Source organism: Pithys albifrons, chromosome 8 (genome assembly GCF_047495875.1).
Source record: "Pithys albifrons albifrons isolate INPA30051 chromosome 8, PitAlb_v1, whole genome shotgun sequence".
In the NCBI taxonomy this organism is placed as follows: Eukaryota; Metazoa; Chordata; class Aves; order Passeriformes; family Thamnophilidae; genus Pithys; species Pithys albifrons.
The window spans coordinates 1,331,909-1,344,873 of record NC_092465.1 but is presented as its reverse complement, the minus strand read 5'-3'; the positions used below and the strand labels follow the sequence as shown (position 1 = coordinate 1,344,873).

At 52.8% G+C, this 12,965-nt stretch overlaps 1 protein-coding gene across 1 annotated transcript in view; it reads left to right on the top strand.

Moving 5' to 3' along the window:
* The window catches only part of KCNJ3 (potassium inwardly rectifying channel subfamily J member 3), a 50,336-nt gene extending 38,547 nt beyond the window's left edge, over positions 1-11,789 (top strand). The window contains exon 3 of the mRNA XM_071561908.1: positions 7,643-11,789. Coding sequence (XP_071418009.1) covers positions 7,643-8,226 — 584 coding nt within the window. The 3' untranslated portion in view covers positions 8,227-11,789. The remainder of the gene's footprint in view (positions 1-7,642) is intronic.
* The last annotated feature ends 1,176 nt before the right edge of the window (positions 11,790-12,965 follow it).

The window sequence follows — 12,965 nt, the reverse complement described above, 5'->3', positions numbered from 1 at the left end:
TGGCTCACCTGTGGCATCCCTGGGCACGGGAGTGGCATCAGGAGGTGCTTCCCATGCCATTTCCATGGCATGTTTGGAATCTGCCCTAATGTGGGATAGGGATGGGTGGCTGAGCTCGTGGCAAACATCAAGGTGAGGTGCCTGCAGGGAAATGGGGGCCTGAGGGATTAGAAACTGCCCCAGAAGAGGGAGGGCTGATGAGGGAATCCCTTTGCTGTCACTGCAGGTTTTGGAGTGTCACGAGGGCTCCTGGGACAACAGTCAGAATAAACTGGAGTGTTTATAGGGCTGAGCACAAACAGCAGCTCTGAGTGCAGGAGCAGAGCAGGAGCCTGGGGTTGTGCTCAGGGGGAGCAGAAATCAGAGTGTGGGACTGGCAGGAGTGTGTGCCCATGGGATCACTGGGTCAGGGACTGCCTTGGGTTGGGAAGGATCTTAGTGATCACCTCCTTCCTTGGGGCCCTGTTGCATGAGGGACTGACTTGTTAAATCTCTGACCTCTGTGTTGGGGCGACTTCTGGGTCTCAGTAATAAGTGGTGATTGAAATTCCAGGTTGGGCAGAGCAGCTGTGGCTGCCCCTGGATCCCTGGAATGCCCAAGGCCAAGTTGGAGCAACCTGGGATGGTGGGAGGTGTCCCTGCCCATGGCAGGGGTAGAATGAGACAGACTTTAAGATCCCTTTCAACTCAAGGCAGTCTGGGATTCCATGATAAAGCACTTTTTTATGTTTGTTGCCTTTAAGACTCTTTTTGTATTTTGTATTTTTAGGAAGTGTCGTTTTTTCTCTCTTTAATCAAAGTAGGTTTTTATAGAAAAATTGCTTTAACCTGAAAGATTTAATGTATAGATGGGAAAGTGGCTGTTCCATCTCCCTTCTGGTGGGTGGGCTTGGTGATCTTAGAGGGTTTTTCCAACTTAGGTGATTCAGTCATAGAATCCCAGAATCCCAGATTGGTTTGGGTGGGAAGGGACCTCAAAGCCCATCCCATCCCACCCCTGCCATGGGCAGTGACACCTCCCAGCAGCCCAGGTGGCTCCAACCTGGCCTTGGACACTCCCAGGGATCCAGGGGCAGCCACAGCTTCTCTGCCCAACCTGTGCCAGGGCCTGCCCACCCTCACAGACACCAATTCCTTCCCAATATCCCCTTTCCCAGCCCTGCCCTCTGGCAGTGGGAAGCCATTCCCTGTGTCCTGTCCCTCCATCCCTTGTCCCCAGTCCCTCTCCAGCTCTCCTGGAGCCCCTTCAGGCCCTGCCAGGGGCTCTCAGGTGTCCCTGGAGCCTTCTCTTCCCAACTCTCTGGCCACAGATTGCCAGAAGGTTCTGGTGCCCTTCAAACCATCATCACTTTAATAAAGAAACAGCCCTTGAAATCGTGAAGAGGAAATGTTATGCTAAAAATAGCTGTTCTTTCCACAGAGAGGAGGTGGTGGAGCTCAGACACCACACTGTGTCTGCAGAGGAGCCCTCAGTGGGCTGTGCATTTCCCAGCCTGGCACCTGAACTTCCAGGGAAAAATAAAGGGGCAGGGAAGATGGAGAGGAAGAGCTGGAGAGCTTCCCCCCCTCCCTCTTTGCTGCTGACTCCCATTTCTGTCCCCATTTTCTGGCTCATCACAAAACTCAGGCCCTGTGACCATTCCAGGTGCAGGGTCAGACTCTTCCTGAGTTAAATGCCAGAAATCAGCTTCTCTCCCTGTGTTTGGAATGAAGCTGTGGCTGCCCCTGGATCCCTGGGAGTGTCCCAGGCCAGGCTGGACAGGGCTTGGAGCAGCCTGGGCTGGTGGGAGGTGTCCCTGCCCTGGATGGGCTTTAAGGTCCCTTCCAAGCCAAACCATTCCAGGATTCTTTGTTTTCCTCTGGAAGGGGAGAGATTGCCATGGAAATCGTGCAGCTCCTTTTTCCTGGAGCAGTAAATCCTCCCTGAGTCCCACAGGAGCAGAGGGTGAGTGTGATGTGTTTTTAATATCAAGGTTCACATCAAGCTTTTCTCTTCCCTTCGTGGGCCTTAAATTGCAGTCATAAATTAGCTTAATTGGTAGCACTTGATTAAGCTTTGCTGTCTGAGTAACTTTCAACATGTATTTTTGAGGTTTTACAGTTAAAATGCAGGTTTAAGGGAGGTCAACCCCCCACAAATGCACCTTGGCCCCAGCTCAGCTCCAGAGGCTTCACCCTTTCATAAGATAAAAGGGAAAAAATCTGACAAAACAGGAGCCTATTTGTGCATTTTTGCCAGGAATGCTGGAGATTCCTCTTCCTTCCAAGATGCCCTTTTTGGGGCTGTTGGGACCACGTGTTGTTGGATCCTTGTAAAGCCAAAATAATTAAGTCTTTTGCTGCTGATTGGGATGAACTTTCCCATGTCCAGAAGGACACCTGGTGTCCCTGTGGCCAGCCCTTGGCCAGCAAACTGCATTCCAGGCACCTCAGAAGATTTCAGGGGAAATTTCTGGCATTACTTTGAGGAGGGAAAGGAGCCACAGCCCCTTGGGGTGCCAGAATTGCTTCTGAAGACTCCCAGGGGTGGGGGCTGTTAAAAGCTTCTTAGTGGTCTGTGATTTCCCCCCATCAACCACCCCCTGGAATAACATGGAATAAATGGCAGCATGGCTGGGATGTTTGTCAGGGCAATTTATTATGAGCTTTAGAAATTGCCTGAAAAGAGCCAGTTCCATCTGGGTACTTGGAAATTTGGGAATAATTGCAGGGTTATTACAGGGTAGAATTAGTCAAAGCATTTATTTACAGATTTTTTTGGCCTCCATCTGCCCCTTATTAATCTGGGAAGGCAGCTCTGGGTTGGGCTGGCAGGGAGTTGTACAACCATGGAGTGCTTTGGATGGGAAGGGAAATTATGGATCATCCCATCCCACCCCTGCCATGGGCAGGGACACCTCCCACTGTCCCAGGTGGCTCCAAGCCCTGTCCAGCCTGGCCTGGGACACTCCCAGGGATGGGGCAGCCACAGCTCCCAGGGACACTCCCAGGGATCCAGGGGCAGCCACAGCTCCCAGGGACACTCCCAGGGATGGGGCAGCCACAGCTCCCAGGGACACTCCCAGGGATCCAGGGGCAGCCACAGCTCCCAGGGACACTCCCAGGGATCCAGGGGCAGCCACAGCTCCCAGGGACACTCCCAGGGATCCAGGGGCAGCCACAGCTCCCAGGGACACTCCCAGGGATGGGGCAGCCACAGCTCCCAAGGACACTCCCAGGGATCCAGGGGCAGCCACAGCTCCCAGGGACACTCCCAGGGATGGGGCAGCCACAGCTCCCAAGGACACTCCCAGGGATCCAGGGGCAGCCACAGCTCCCAGGGACACTCCCAGGGCTGGGGCAGCCACAGCTCCCAGGGACACTCCCAGGGATGGGGCAGCCACAGCTCCCAGGGACACTCCCAGGGATGGGGCAGCCACAGCTCCCAGGGACACTCCCAGGGATGGGGCAGCCACAGCTCCCAGGGACACTCCCAGGGATGGGGCAGCCACAGCTCCCAGGGACACTCCCAGGGATGGGGCAGCCACAGCTCCTGTGGATGTCCCAGATGCAAAAACAGCATTCCCTGGTTTTGACAGAATGAAGAGTGGATCTGTTGGATATTTTGGGTTGTGGTTTTTTGTTGTTTTTTTTTGTTCTGTTTTGTTTTGTTTTTTGGTTTTTTTGTTTGTTTTTTGTTTGTTTGGGGTTTTGTTGGTTTTTTGGGGTTTTTTGGGTTTATTTTGTTTGGTTTTTTGGGTTTTTTGTTGTTTTTTTTTCATTCTCATGCCTCATTCAGGAGTGCTGCTGGGTCTGTGTGCAGGCAGAGCTTTGCTCATGTTGGTAACAGCTCTGGGATGGAGGCATTTTGTTTGCAGTGAGGAACAAAATGCACCAAACCCTTTTCCTTTGACAAATTGATGGCTGTTTAATTCCAAAATAAATAATTCTGCTGCTTCCAGCCTGTTTGCTTCCAAACCTGAGCTGAAAATTTATACTGCAAATGAATATTAATATTACAGAGAACTTGGTAAAGTCTGAGCAGGCCCATTAACAGGATGGAGGCAGCACAGGCTGGGGGAGAACTGGGGGGATAAAGGCACAGAGAACCAGGAAAGCCTCTCACAGCCACTGCAGGAAAGGAAAACTGGCAGCCAGGAGGGACAGGGCCTGAAGGGGCTCCAGGAGAGCTGGAGAGGGACTGGGGACAAGGGATGGAGGGACAGGACTCAGGGAATGGCTTCCCACTGCCAGAGGGCAGGGCTGGGAAAGGGGATATTGGGAAGGAATTGGTGTCTGGGAGGGTGGGCAGGCCCTGGCACAGGTTGGGCAGAGCAGCTGTGGCTGCCCCTGGATCCCTGGGAGTGTCCAAGGCCAGGCTGGAGCCCCCTGGGCTGGTGGGAGGTGTCCCTGCCCATGGCAGGGGTGGCACTGGGTGGGCTTTGGGGTCCCTTCCACCCCACTCCATTCTGGGATTCAGTTATTGCTGGAATGCTCCCAGGAGACAGTTCCAGGCAGTTGGAGCTGCCTGCTCCAAGCATGGAATAGCAGAGCAGCCCAGGGAGCTCAGAGATGGGGCTGAGGCTTTGCTGAGGGAGTGGAACATGAAGGAAAAGCTGGAAATGACAGCAGAGCTGGGAGCAACTCTGGGCAATAATTTCTTGTGCAGGGACTGATCATGGTAACACCTCTCAGCACCGGCTGTTCACTGACAGGTATTCCCAGGAATGCTGGAATGTTGGTTGCTGCTGTTCATCCTGAGAGGCTCTTAAATAATCTGTGCCCTCAGGTTTGTTAAGGAATGAGATTGATTGGAAGGACAAATGATATCCCTGCAAGCACTTCCCCCTCCAGTGAGCTTACAGAGGAATGGAATGGAGTGTGGGGCTGATTTTCCTGAGATTCAGCTGATACATTTTTCGTTGGTAACAGAAGGTATAAAATTCCTCCTCTGGAATCCTGCTGGGAGGGGGCAGGATGGTGGAGCAGGAGGTAGAAGGAGCCCTGTGGAACAGAGGCTGGTGGGGAGGGAAGAGGCTGTCCCAGCTGTGGGATTGCCTGGGATGGACATGGGGATGAGGATGCAAATGAGGATCCAGATGAGGATGTGGAGGAGGATGGGGATGCAGAGGCAGATGCAGAGAGGGATGTGGATGGGGATGCAGATGTGGATGGGGATGCAGACACAGCAGGGGATGGTGATGTGGGTGGGGATGCAGATGTGGATGGGGATGCAGACACAGCAGGGGATGGTGATGTGGATGGGGATGCAGATGTGAATGGAGAGGCAGATGTGATGGGGATGTGGATGGGGATGCAGATGGGGATGGAGAGGCAGATGTGATGGGGATGCAGACACAGCAGGGGATGGGGATGTGGGTGGAGAGACAGATGTGATGGGGATGCAGACACAGCAGGGGATGGGGATGTGGGTGGAGATGCAGATGCAGACAGGGATGTGGATGGGGATGCAGACACAGCAGGGGCTGTGGATGTGGATGGGGATGCAGATGTGGATGGTGATGCAGGTGCCTGTCCTGTTCCCTGGTCCCCTTCCCAAGCCCTGGCAGCACTGCTGACCCACACGTCCCCCCCCCAGCCCTTGTTACACCCCCAAAGGCCTTTGGCTGGCACTCCTTCCCCACTAAACCTGCACTCTGTGGGGCAGTGTTGCCCACACAGCCAGAGAGCTGGGGGGGTTCCCACCCAGTGGATGCCTCAGGAACGGCCCTGGTGCCTCCCCCTGCTCAGCAAAACCAGCCAGGGCAGCAAATAATTGTCTTTTGCAGACAAAGTGGTTTGCATTCTGAGCACTTGCTTGCCCAGGGCAGGGGCAGCAGAGTTAAGCACCATCTGCTCCACAGGCAGCACAGAGCCCATTCCCAACCATTGGACACTGCCAGTCCCTGGTGAGGTCCCTGTGCCAGGTCAGGGCTGGGGCAGCACAGGGAGGGCTCTGGCTTGGCTGGGGAAGCTGCTCAGGAGCAGCTGCAGAGTGGAGGGCACAGCTGGAGCAAGAACTCACCCAAATTACCTTTTTTTCCACAAATTGCAGGTTTTTTCCTAAATCCATTAGGTACAGGGGTGCTTGCACTTCCCTCAGTGAGCAGGAGCACGTGGTGACTGGGTGGGGACACAGTGGGAGGTGCAGACACTGCCCTGGCTGAGGCTGGGGCTGGCTCAGGCTCTGGGCACACTCCGGGGTGGCCTCCACTGTGGTGGGGCAGCACCCAGGGCTAAAAAAACCTGCATGGATATTTCTGTCCTGAGAGATAAAGTGCAAATCTGAGCAGTTAGTCCTGTGACTGTGCTCTGATGTGTCAGCAGCAGAAATCATGATGCAGAACTAACCCTGATTCCACGAGCACCAACAGAAAGTGAATAAACTGGAATCTTCCTGGCTGTGTCACCAGAGCCATCCCAGCCCTCTCCCCCTCCCTGCAGCCCCACTGTTGTTTTGCTCAAGTTTTCTTTCCAAAGTTCCCTTTCCTTTTCTCCTGGCTCACAGACATCCTTGTGAGCAAGGCAGAGGATGTGTTTGCAGAGGTGGATTTCGCTTCCTGAAACCCAAATGTCACATTTCCACTTTGCTGTAGGAGAATAAAATGGCAGCATAATTCTATTTGCAGATTGCTGCAAAAAACTATGGTCAAAAAAAGAAGCAGCAGGATTTCTTCTAGAAGCCTCCAGCAATCCATGATCATCATCTGTCCCTGATTTCCAAGGTTGGATGGGTCACTGAGGTGGCTGAGTCAGGGTGTTGTAAAGGACTTTTCTACACCGTGGGAGGCAGGGGAGGAAGAGGAAGGGCAGTGTTGTGCTCTTAGTCATGGTTTTCCTTCCCTGCTAATTTTCTGGGGCCTGGATCTCAGCCTGAATGCCCTGGATCTGTGAGTAGGTTGCTGGGGAAGCCTTTAAAGAGGAATAAGTGTATCTTGTAGGACTCACTGCTGGGTTGGAAGGTGCTGACACAGCCTTGGCTTGTGTGTGTGGGGACTGGCTTGGTGTCCATCCATCAGTGTGGTGGGAATATGCAATAACTTAGTAATACTTCAAGGTCTGACATAGACAATCTTGCATTAAAATTAGCAGCTCTTGCTGGTTTAATTATCAGGGTTATCTGAGAGTCCTGTCCCTTTGTCAGCAGCACCTTGAGAAGCCAAAGGGTCTGTAATAGTAGATGGGAATTATTCAGTTCCACTCTGTCCTGTTGTTGGCTCCTTTCACCTTGAGGATGACAATTTAATAGCTCCTGTATTAGAAACCATGGAATCATGGAACTGGTAGGGCTGGAAAAAGCCTTTAAGATAATCAAGTCCAACTGTCAGCCAGCACCACCACCATGTTCATCAGTAACCCACATCCCCAGGTGCCACATCCATGCAGGGATGGGGACTCCCCTATCCCCCTGGGCTGGACAACCATGAAGGAATTTTCCCCTAAATCCAAGCTACACCTCCCCTGGCACAACTTGAGGCCAATTCCTCCATTAAATGGTAGGTAAGCCAATGACTTTTCTTTTATACATTTGTCTTGGTTTGAGCTTGCAAACTGCCCAAAACCATAGGACAGATTTCATTAAACTGTTAAAAGCCCCCCAGAATGTCAGTGCATCTGCAGTTACCCAGAAGTGGTGCCAGCTTTCCTGCCTTGCTCGTTGCAGGGATGACGTGCCAAGCCAGGACATCGTACACGGAGGACGAGGTGCTGTGGGGCCATCGCTTCTTCCCGGTGATCTCCCTGGAGGAGGGTTTCTTCAAGGTGGATTACTCGCAGTTCCACGCCACCTTCGAGGTGCCCACGCCGCCCTACAGCGTGAAGGAGCAGGAGGAGATGCTGCTCATGTCCTCGCCCCTCATCGCGCCCGCCGTCAGCAACAGCAAGGAGAGGAACAGCTCCGTGGAGTGCCTGGACGGGCTCGACGAGGTGGGCACGAAGCTGCCCTCCAAACTGCAGAAAATCACGGGCAGGGAAGACTTCCCCAAAAAACTCCTCAGGATGAGCTCCACCACCTCGGAGAAGGCCTACAGCATGGGCGACCTGCCCATGAAACTGCAGCGCATCAGCTCGGTGCCCGGCAACTCCGAGGAGAAACTGGGCTCTAAGACCACCAAGATGCTGTCGGATCCCATGAGCCAGTCGGTGGCGGAGCTGCCGCCCAAGCTGCAGCGGCTCTCGGGGGGCGGCCGCATGGAGGGCAACCTGCCCCCCAAGCTGCGCAAGATGAACTCGGACCGCTTCACATAGCGCAGGGGGGCGCTGGGGGCGAGGGCAGCGGGGCTGCTGCGGGCAGGGCGGGGGGCGGCGGTGCCCCCGGAGCGCCGGGCCGTGCCCCTGGGCAGAGCGCGGGCGTTGGCATGTACCATCACACCACGCATGCGGTACCGGTGTGCCATCCTTGCATATAGTCCCATGGCATGTGACTCCTCCTGTATCTACTGTACAGCCCCCGCGTGGGAAGGGGCGGCCCCGGCCCTGCGTCCCTGCAGGGATGGGCACAACTCACCAGCAGGGAACTGCAGGGTAAGTTCGGACTCGACTTGGAAGCATTTGGGTTTTTTCTTTCCTGGTGTGGGTCGTGCTGATTTGTTCAACCCAGTAGTTCTGGTGCATGTCTTTTCTTTTCTTCAAAGGAGGTGTATTAGTGAATTCCTGACACCGACTCTGCTGGCCTTAAATGAACTGCTGGTTTCTAGTTTGCTTTAAGGTTTTCTTGGGGGTTTGTTTCCTGTGTCAAGGGACCGGGAAGAAACAAATCTGTATTTCATAAGGCTTTGTTTAGAGAAGAAACTTGTATTAATAAGTCTAGGCAAGACAGTAAATAAATGAATAAAATTCACACTTTAGATACAATTAGTAAAAACTTTTTAAATCTTTGTGATTTATAATATATGTGCAAGAAAACCGTTCTAAATAAGCAGGATGTGCTTGATTTCTCATGTTGATAAAATAGCTGGACATGAAACAAGCTGAATGTCTCCATGAAGCCAAGCAGGCCCTTCTGCTGGATGAACTGCACCCCAAAGGCAGAGCCACAATTCCCCCTCTCCTGCCGTGCCTGGATCTCCCTCCTCCTCCTCCTGTGGTGGCCAGCTGGGCCAGCAGCTGTGTGAGTACTGGTGGTCCCAACCCAGGCAGGCTCCTTGCTGCTTTTGCTATGGTGAAAATGATGTTTAACCATGTTCTGAACTGAAGTTGACCCTGTGGGTTTCAAAATGAGTAATACTTTGTATAAATGTGGGCTTTGATATCCTCTGTGTTTGGGTTTCCTTTGTCCATCTCGTTTGGCTCTGGCAGTGGGGTCAGCCCAGGATGGGCTGAGTGTTGTGTGGGTGCCTGTCCTTGTGGCTTGTGGTGGGGGAGCACCATCCCCAAAATTCCAGAGGTCAGCTGTGCCCATCTGACCCCATGGGCTGTGTTTGGGTGGGAGCCTTCCCGTTGGCTCCTTCTTGGAGCAGGAGGTCTGGGAGAGATGGAGTGATGGGCAGCACTGTCAGTGTCTGGGTAGGAAAGTCACCACCAAGAGCCTGGAGAAGGGCTCTGTGGGACACCCCCTGTGTGTAAAACCCTCTGGACAAAACCAGGTGTCCCAGGCATGGACAGGTTGTGGGTCAGAAGAGCACCCATGGCTGCAGTCACAGACAGGCCCTTCTGGCTCGTGGGCTCTGGCCCATCCTGCACAAATATTGACACTTGCTGCAGAACTAGTAACAGATCTGATGGTCTCTGAGGGAAAAATGGGCTTTTGTTATAATTGTTGGTGTAGAACAAGAACTCAGAAGCCTAGCACTGCTGGGGGCTGGCTCAGCCACCTCTTTCCCTGGAAGTTGCAGTGGATGACCTGTCAGTTTTACACCCAGGGACTTTACATGAGCTTCCAAAGTTCATCATTTCTCACTGGTTTTGAGTGGCACTGCATGTTCTTCACACCTGTGGCTGCCCCTCAGTCAGTGTGGCAGGGCAGGGCTGACCTGTGCTCCACACATGGTGAGCCAAGGGGAAACTTGGCCTTGTGCTGCCCAGTTTGCCAACACTCCCTCAAGTTGTCTTGTAAAATCCCCCTGACTTGTGTAGCTGTTCTCCCACTGCTTGGCTGGCACCAGGAATAACCATGCCCTGTTGCCAGGTGTCAACAGCAAAGCCACCACCAAGCCCAACCCAGGAGCCAAGAGCTGTGCCCAGCCTGGGAACCAGCCGAGGGAGGAGCCCCCAGCAGTGTGGGCAGGGGGCTGGCTGGGAAAGAAGGGTCTCCAGCAGCTCAGCCCCTCCTCAGAAGCTCCTTTGGTTTATTTGGGGTGGATGGGGAGCACTGGCTCCTTCCTGGGGGCTGCTGGAGTGTGACCAACCAACCACTGCCCTTGGGTGACACTGGACTGGATGGTCATTGCAGGTCCCTTCCAGATGGAGACCTATTCTATTCTATTCTATTCTATTCTATTCTATTCTATTCTATTCTATTCTATTCTATTCTATTCTATTCTATTCTATTCTATTTCCTATTTCCTATTTCCTATTTCCTATTCTATTTCCTATTCTATTTCCTATTCTATTTCTTATTCTATTTTCCATCCCATCCCATCCCATCCCATCCCATCCCACCCCATCCTATCCATCTCATCCCATTTTGTTCCATTCTGCTTTGTTCTGTTCCATCCCCTGCAACCCTTTCCTATCCCAATTTATTCCATTCTGCTTTGTTCTGTTCCATCCCCTGCAACCCTTTCCTATCCCAATTTATTCCATTCTGCTTTGTTCTGTTCCATCCCTGCCCTGCTGCAGTTCTGTCTCTGGTACAGGAGCTGGGGGACAGTTTGGGATCCCTGAGGGTATCCCACCTTTGCTGGGCATTCCTGCCAACCCCCTGCCATGGTTCCTGATCCCACTGACTTGTCCTTATGGCAAACCCACCGTGTCCTGGGGCCTCCTGCATCCTCCCTCCCCAGATCCATGGGGAGGGTGCCTGGATTCCCTGCCTTCAGGAGAGCCAAGTGGCCTTTTCCTTTGGGAAACCTTGTGTTGAATGTGTGTACAGAGTGAATTAAGTAGGAGCCACACGGATGTGCTCCACCAACTGGGCTGCAAACAGGTGACAGGGAGCAGAGCTGGAGCTGGGAAATGGCCCAGCAGTCCCAGAGCTGCTCAGCAGCCTCTAAAAACTCCCTGCAAGTGTGTGAGACACTGGAGAAGGAGCCTCACTTTTATTAAATTAATGCCATAGAAATACTGAGTTATGATAAGCTGGAAAATGTGATGTTTTAAATCATAGCACACACCCATCCCTGCTGGAGGGGAAATTCCCGAGGCTTGGAGCTTGGGTTAAGGTGCCAATGAGGTGTCATTAATCAGGTGTCATTAATGAGGTGTCATTAAGGAGTGGAAGTACAAACACAGACAACAACTGTCTTATTTATTTATTTTAGGAAGTCACTTCTGGTTAATACTTCATTTTTATCAGTGTGGCCACTTTTTTTTTTAGCTCATTACCATTTGAGTCCTGAGGCTTCTGCTAATTAACGATTACCTGTTTGATTGCACAGCCGGTCTGTGTCTGTCCTGTCGAATTTACACTTGAACTCTCCTGTAAATTGTACATATTGAACCGAAATAAATCAATCAATAAATGCATTTTCAGCATGCAGCCTCTCAGTGTACAGATGGACAAGCTGAGTGGAGTTCCCCAGAAGAACTCTTGTATTAATGCTGCAAGCTCAGTTTTACCTAAAGCTCTGTTAAACCTGGAACAGTTGGTGGGTTTGAAGGTGTTTGTCGTTTCTCCACTTTTTAGCACCTTAATAAACGACTGTGTTTTCCAGCTGCTCCATTTTCCTGATCTCTCCTTTGGTGTGTGCTGAAAATCGGCCTCTTGAAAGCAGCAAAAGTGACGCTGAGTTGGGCTGAGATGGATTTTCAGGGTCATCCCAACCATCAGGAAGGGAAGGGCCATTTCCCTTTGCCCAGAGAGGTTGGGTTGGCTCCTCATGGGCCCAGGGCAGCCCCAGGGAGAGCCCCGGGAACCCCCAGGGCTGCCAGAGCTGCCCCAGCAGGGCAGGGCAGGGCAGGGCAGGGGAGGGCAGGGGAGGACAGGGCAGGACAGGGCAGGGGAGGGCAGGACAGGGCAGGGGAGGACAGGGCAGGACAGGGCAGGGGAGGGCAGGACAGGGCAGGGGAGGACAGGGCAGGACAGGGCAGGGCAGAGCAGAGCAAGGCAGGGGAGGGCAGAGCAGGGCAAGGCAGGGCAGGGGAGGGGAGGGCAGGGCAGGGCAGGGCAGGGGAGGACAGGGCAGGGCAGAGCAGGGCAAGGCAGGGCAGGGCAGGGCAGAACAGGGCAGGGGAGGGCAGGGCAGGGCAGGACAGGGCAGGGCAGGGGAGGACAGGGGAGGGCAGGGCAGAACAGGGCAGGACAGGGCAGAGTGGGGCAGGACAGGACAGGGCAGGGCAGGGCAGGACAGGGGAGGGCAGGGCAGAGGAGGGCAGGGCAGGGCAGGGCAGGGCAAGGCAGGACAGGGGAGGGCAGGGCAGAGGAGGGCAGGGCAGGGCAGGGCAGGGGAGGACAGGGCAGGGCAGAGCAGAGCAAGGCAGGGGAGGGGAGGGCAGGGCAGGACAGGGCAGGGCACACCTTCCTCTGGGGTTGGCACAAACTGCCCTGTGGTGGCTGGGCAGCAGCACCCCAGGAGCAAATGTAGGGGTGGGTGTTAAGAACAGCAACAATAATAATAATAATAATTTAATAATAATGATAATTAAAATAACAATAATGATCACAACAACAACAATGCTGATAACAAAAATGACACCAAATACCAGCATCATGATGTCCATAATTATTCTTTAACATATTATACATTGTATAACACATTATACTATTATAGTATATATAACTGTATAATTCTAATAATAAATATATAATAGTACATATACTAGTATATATAATAGTATATCATACATTAATGTATTATAGTATGATGCCAAAGGGGTTTTTGTTCTGA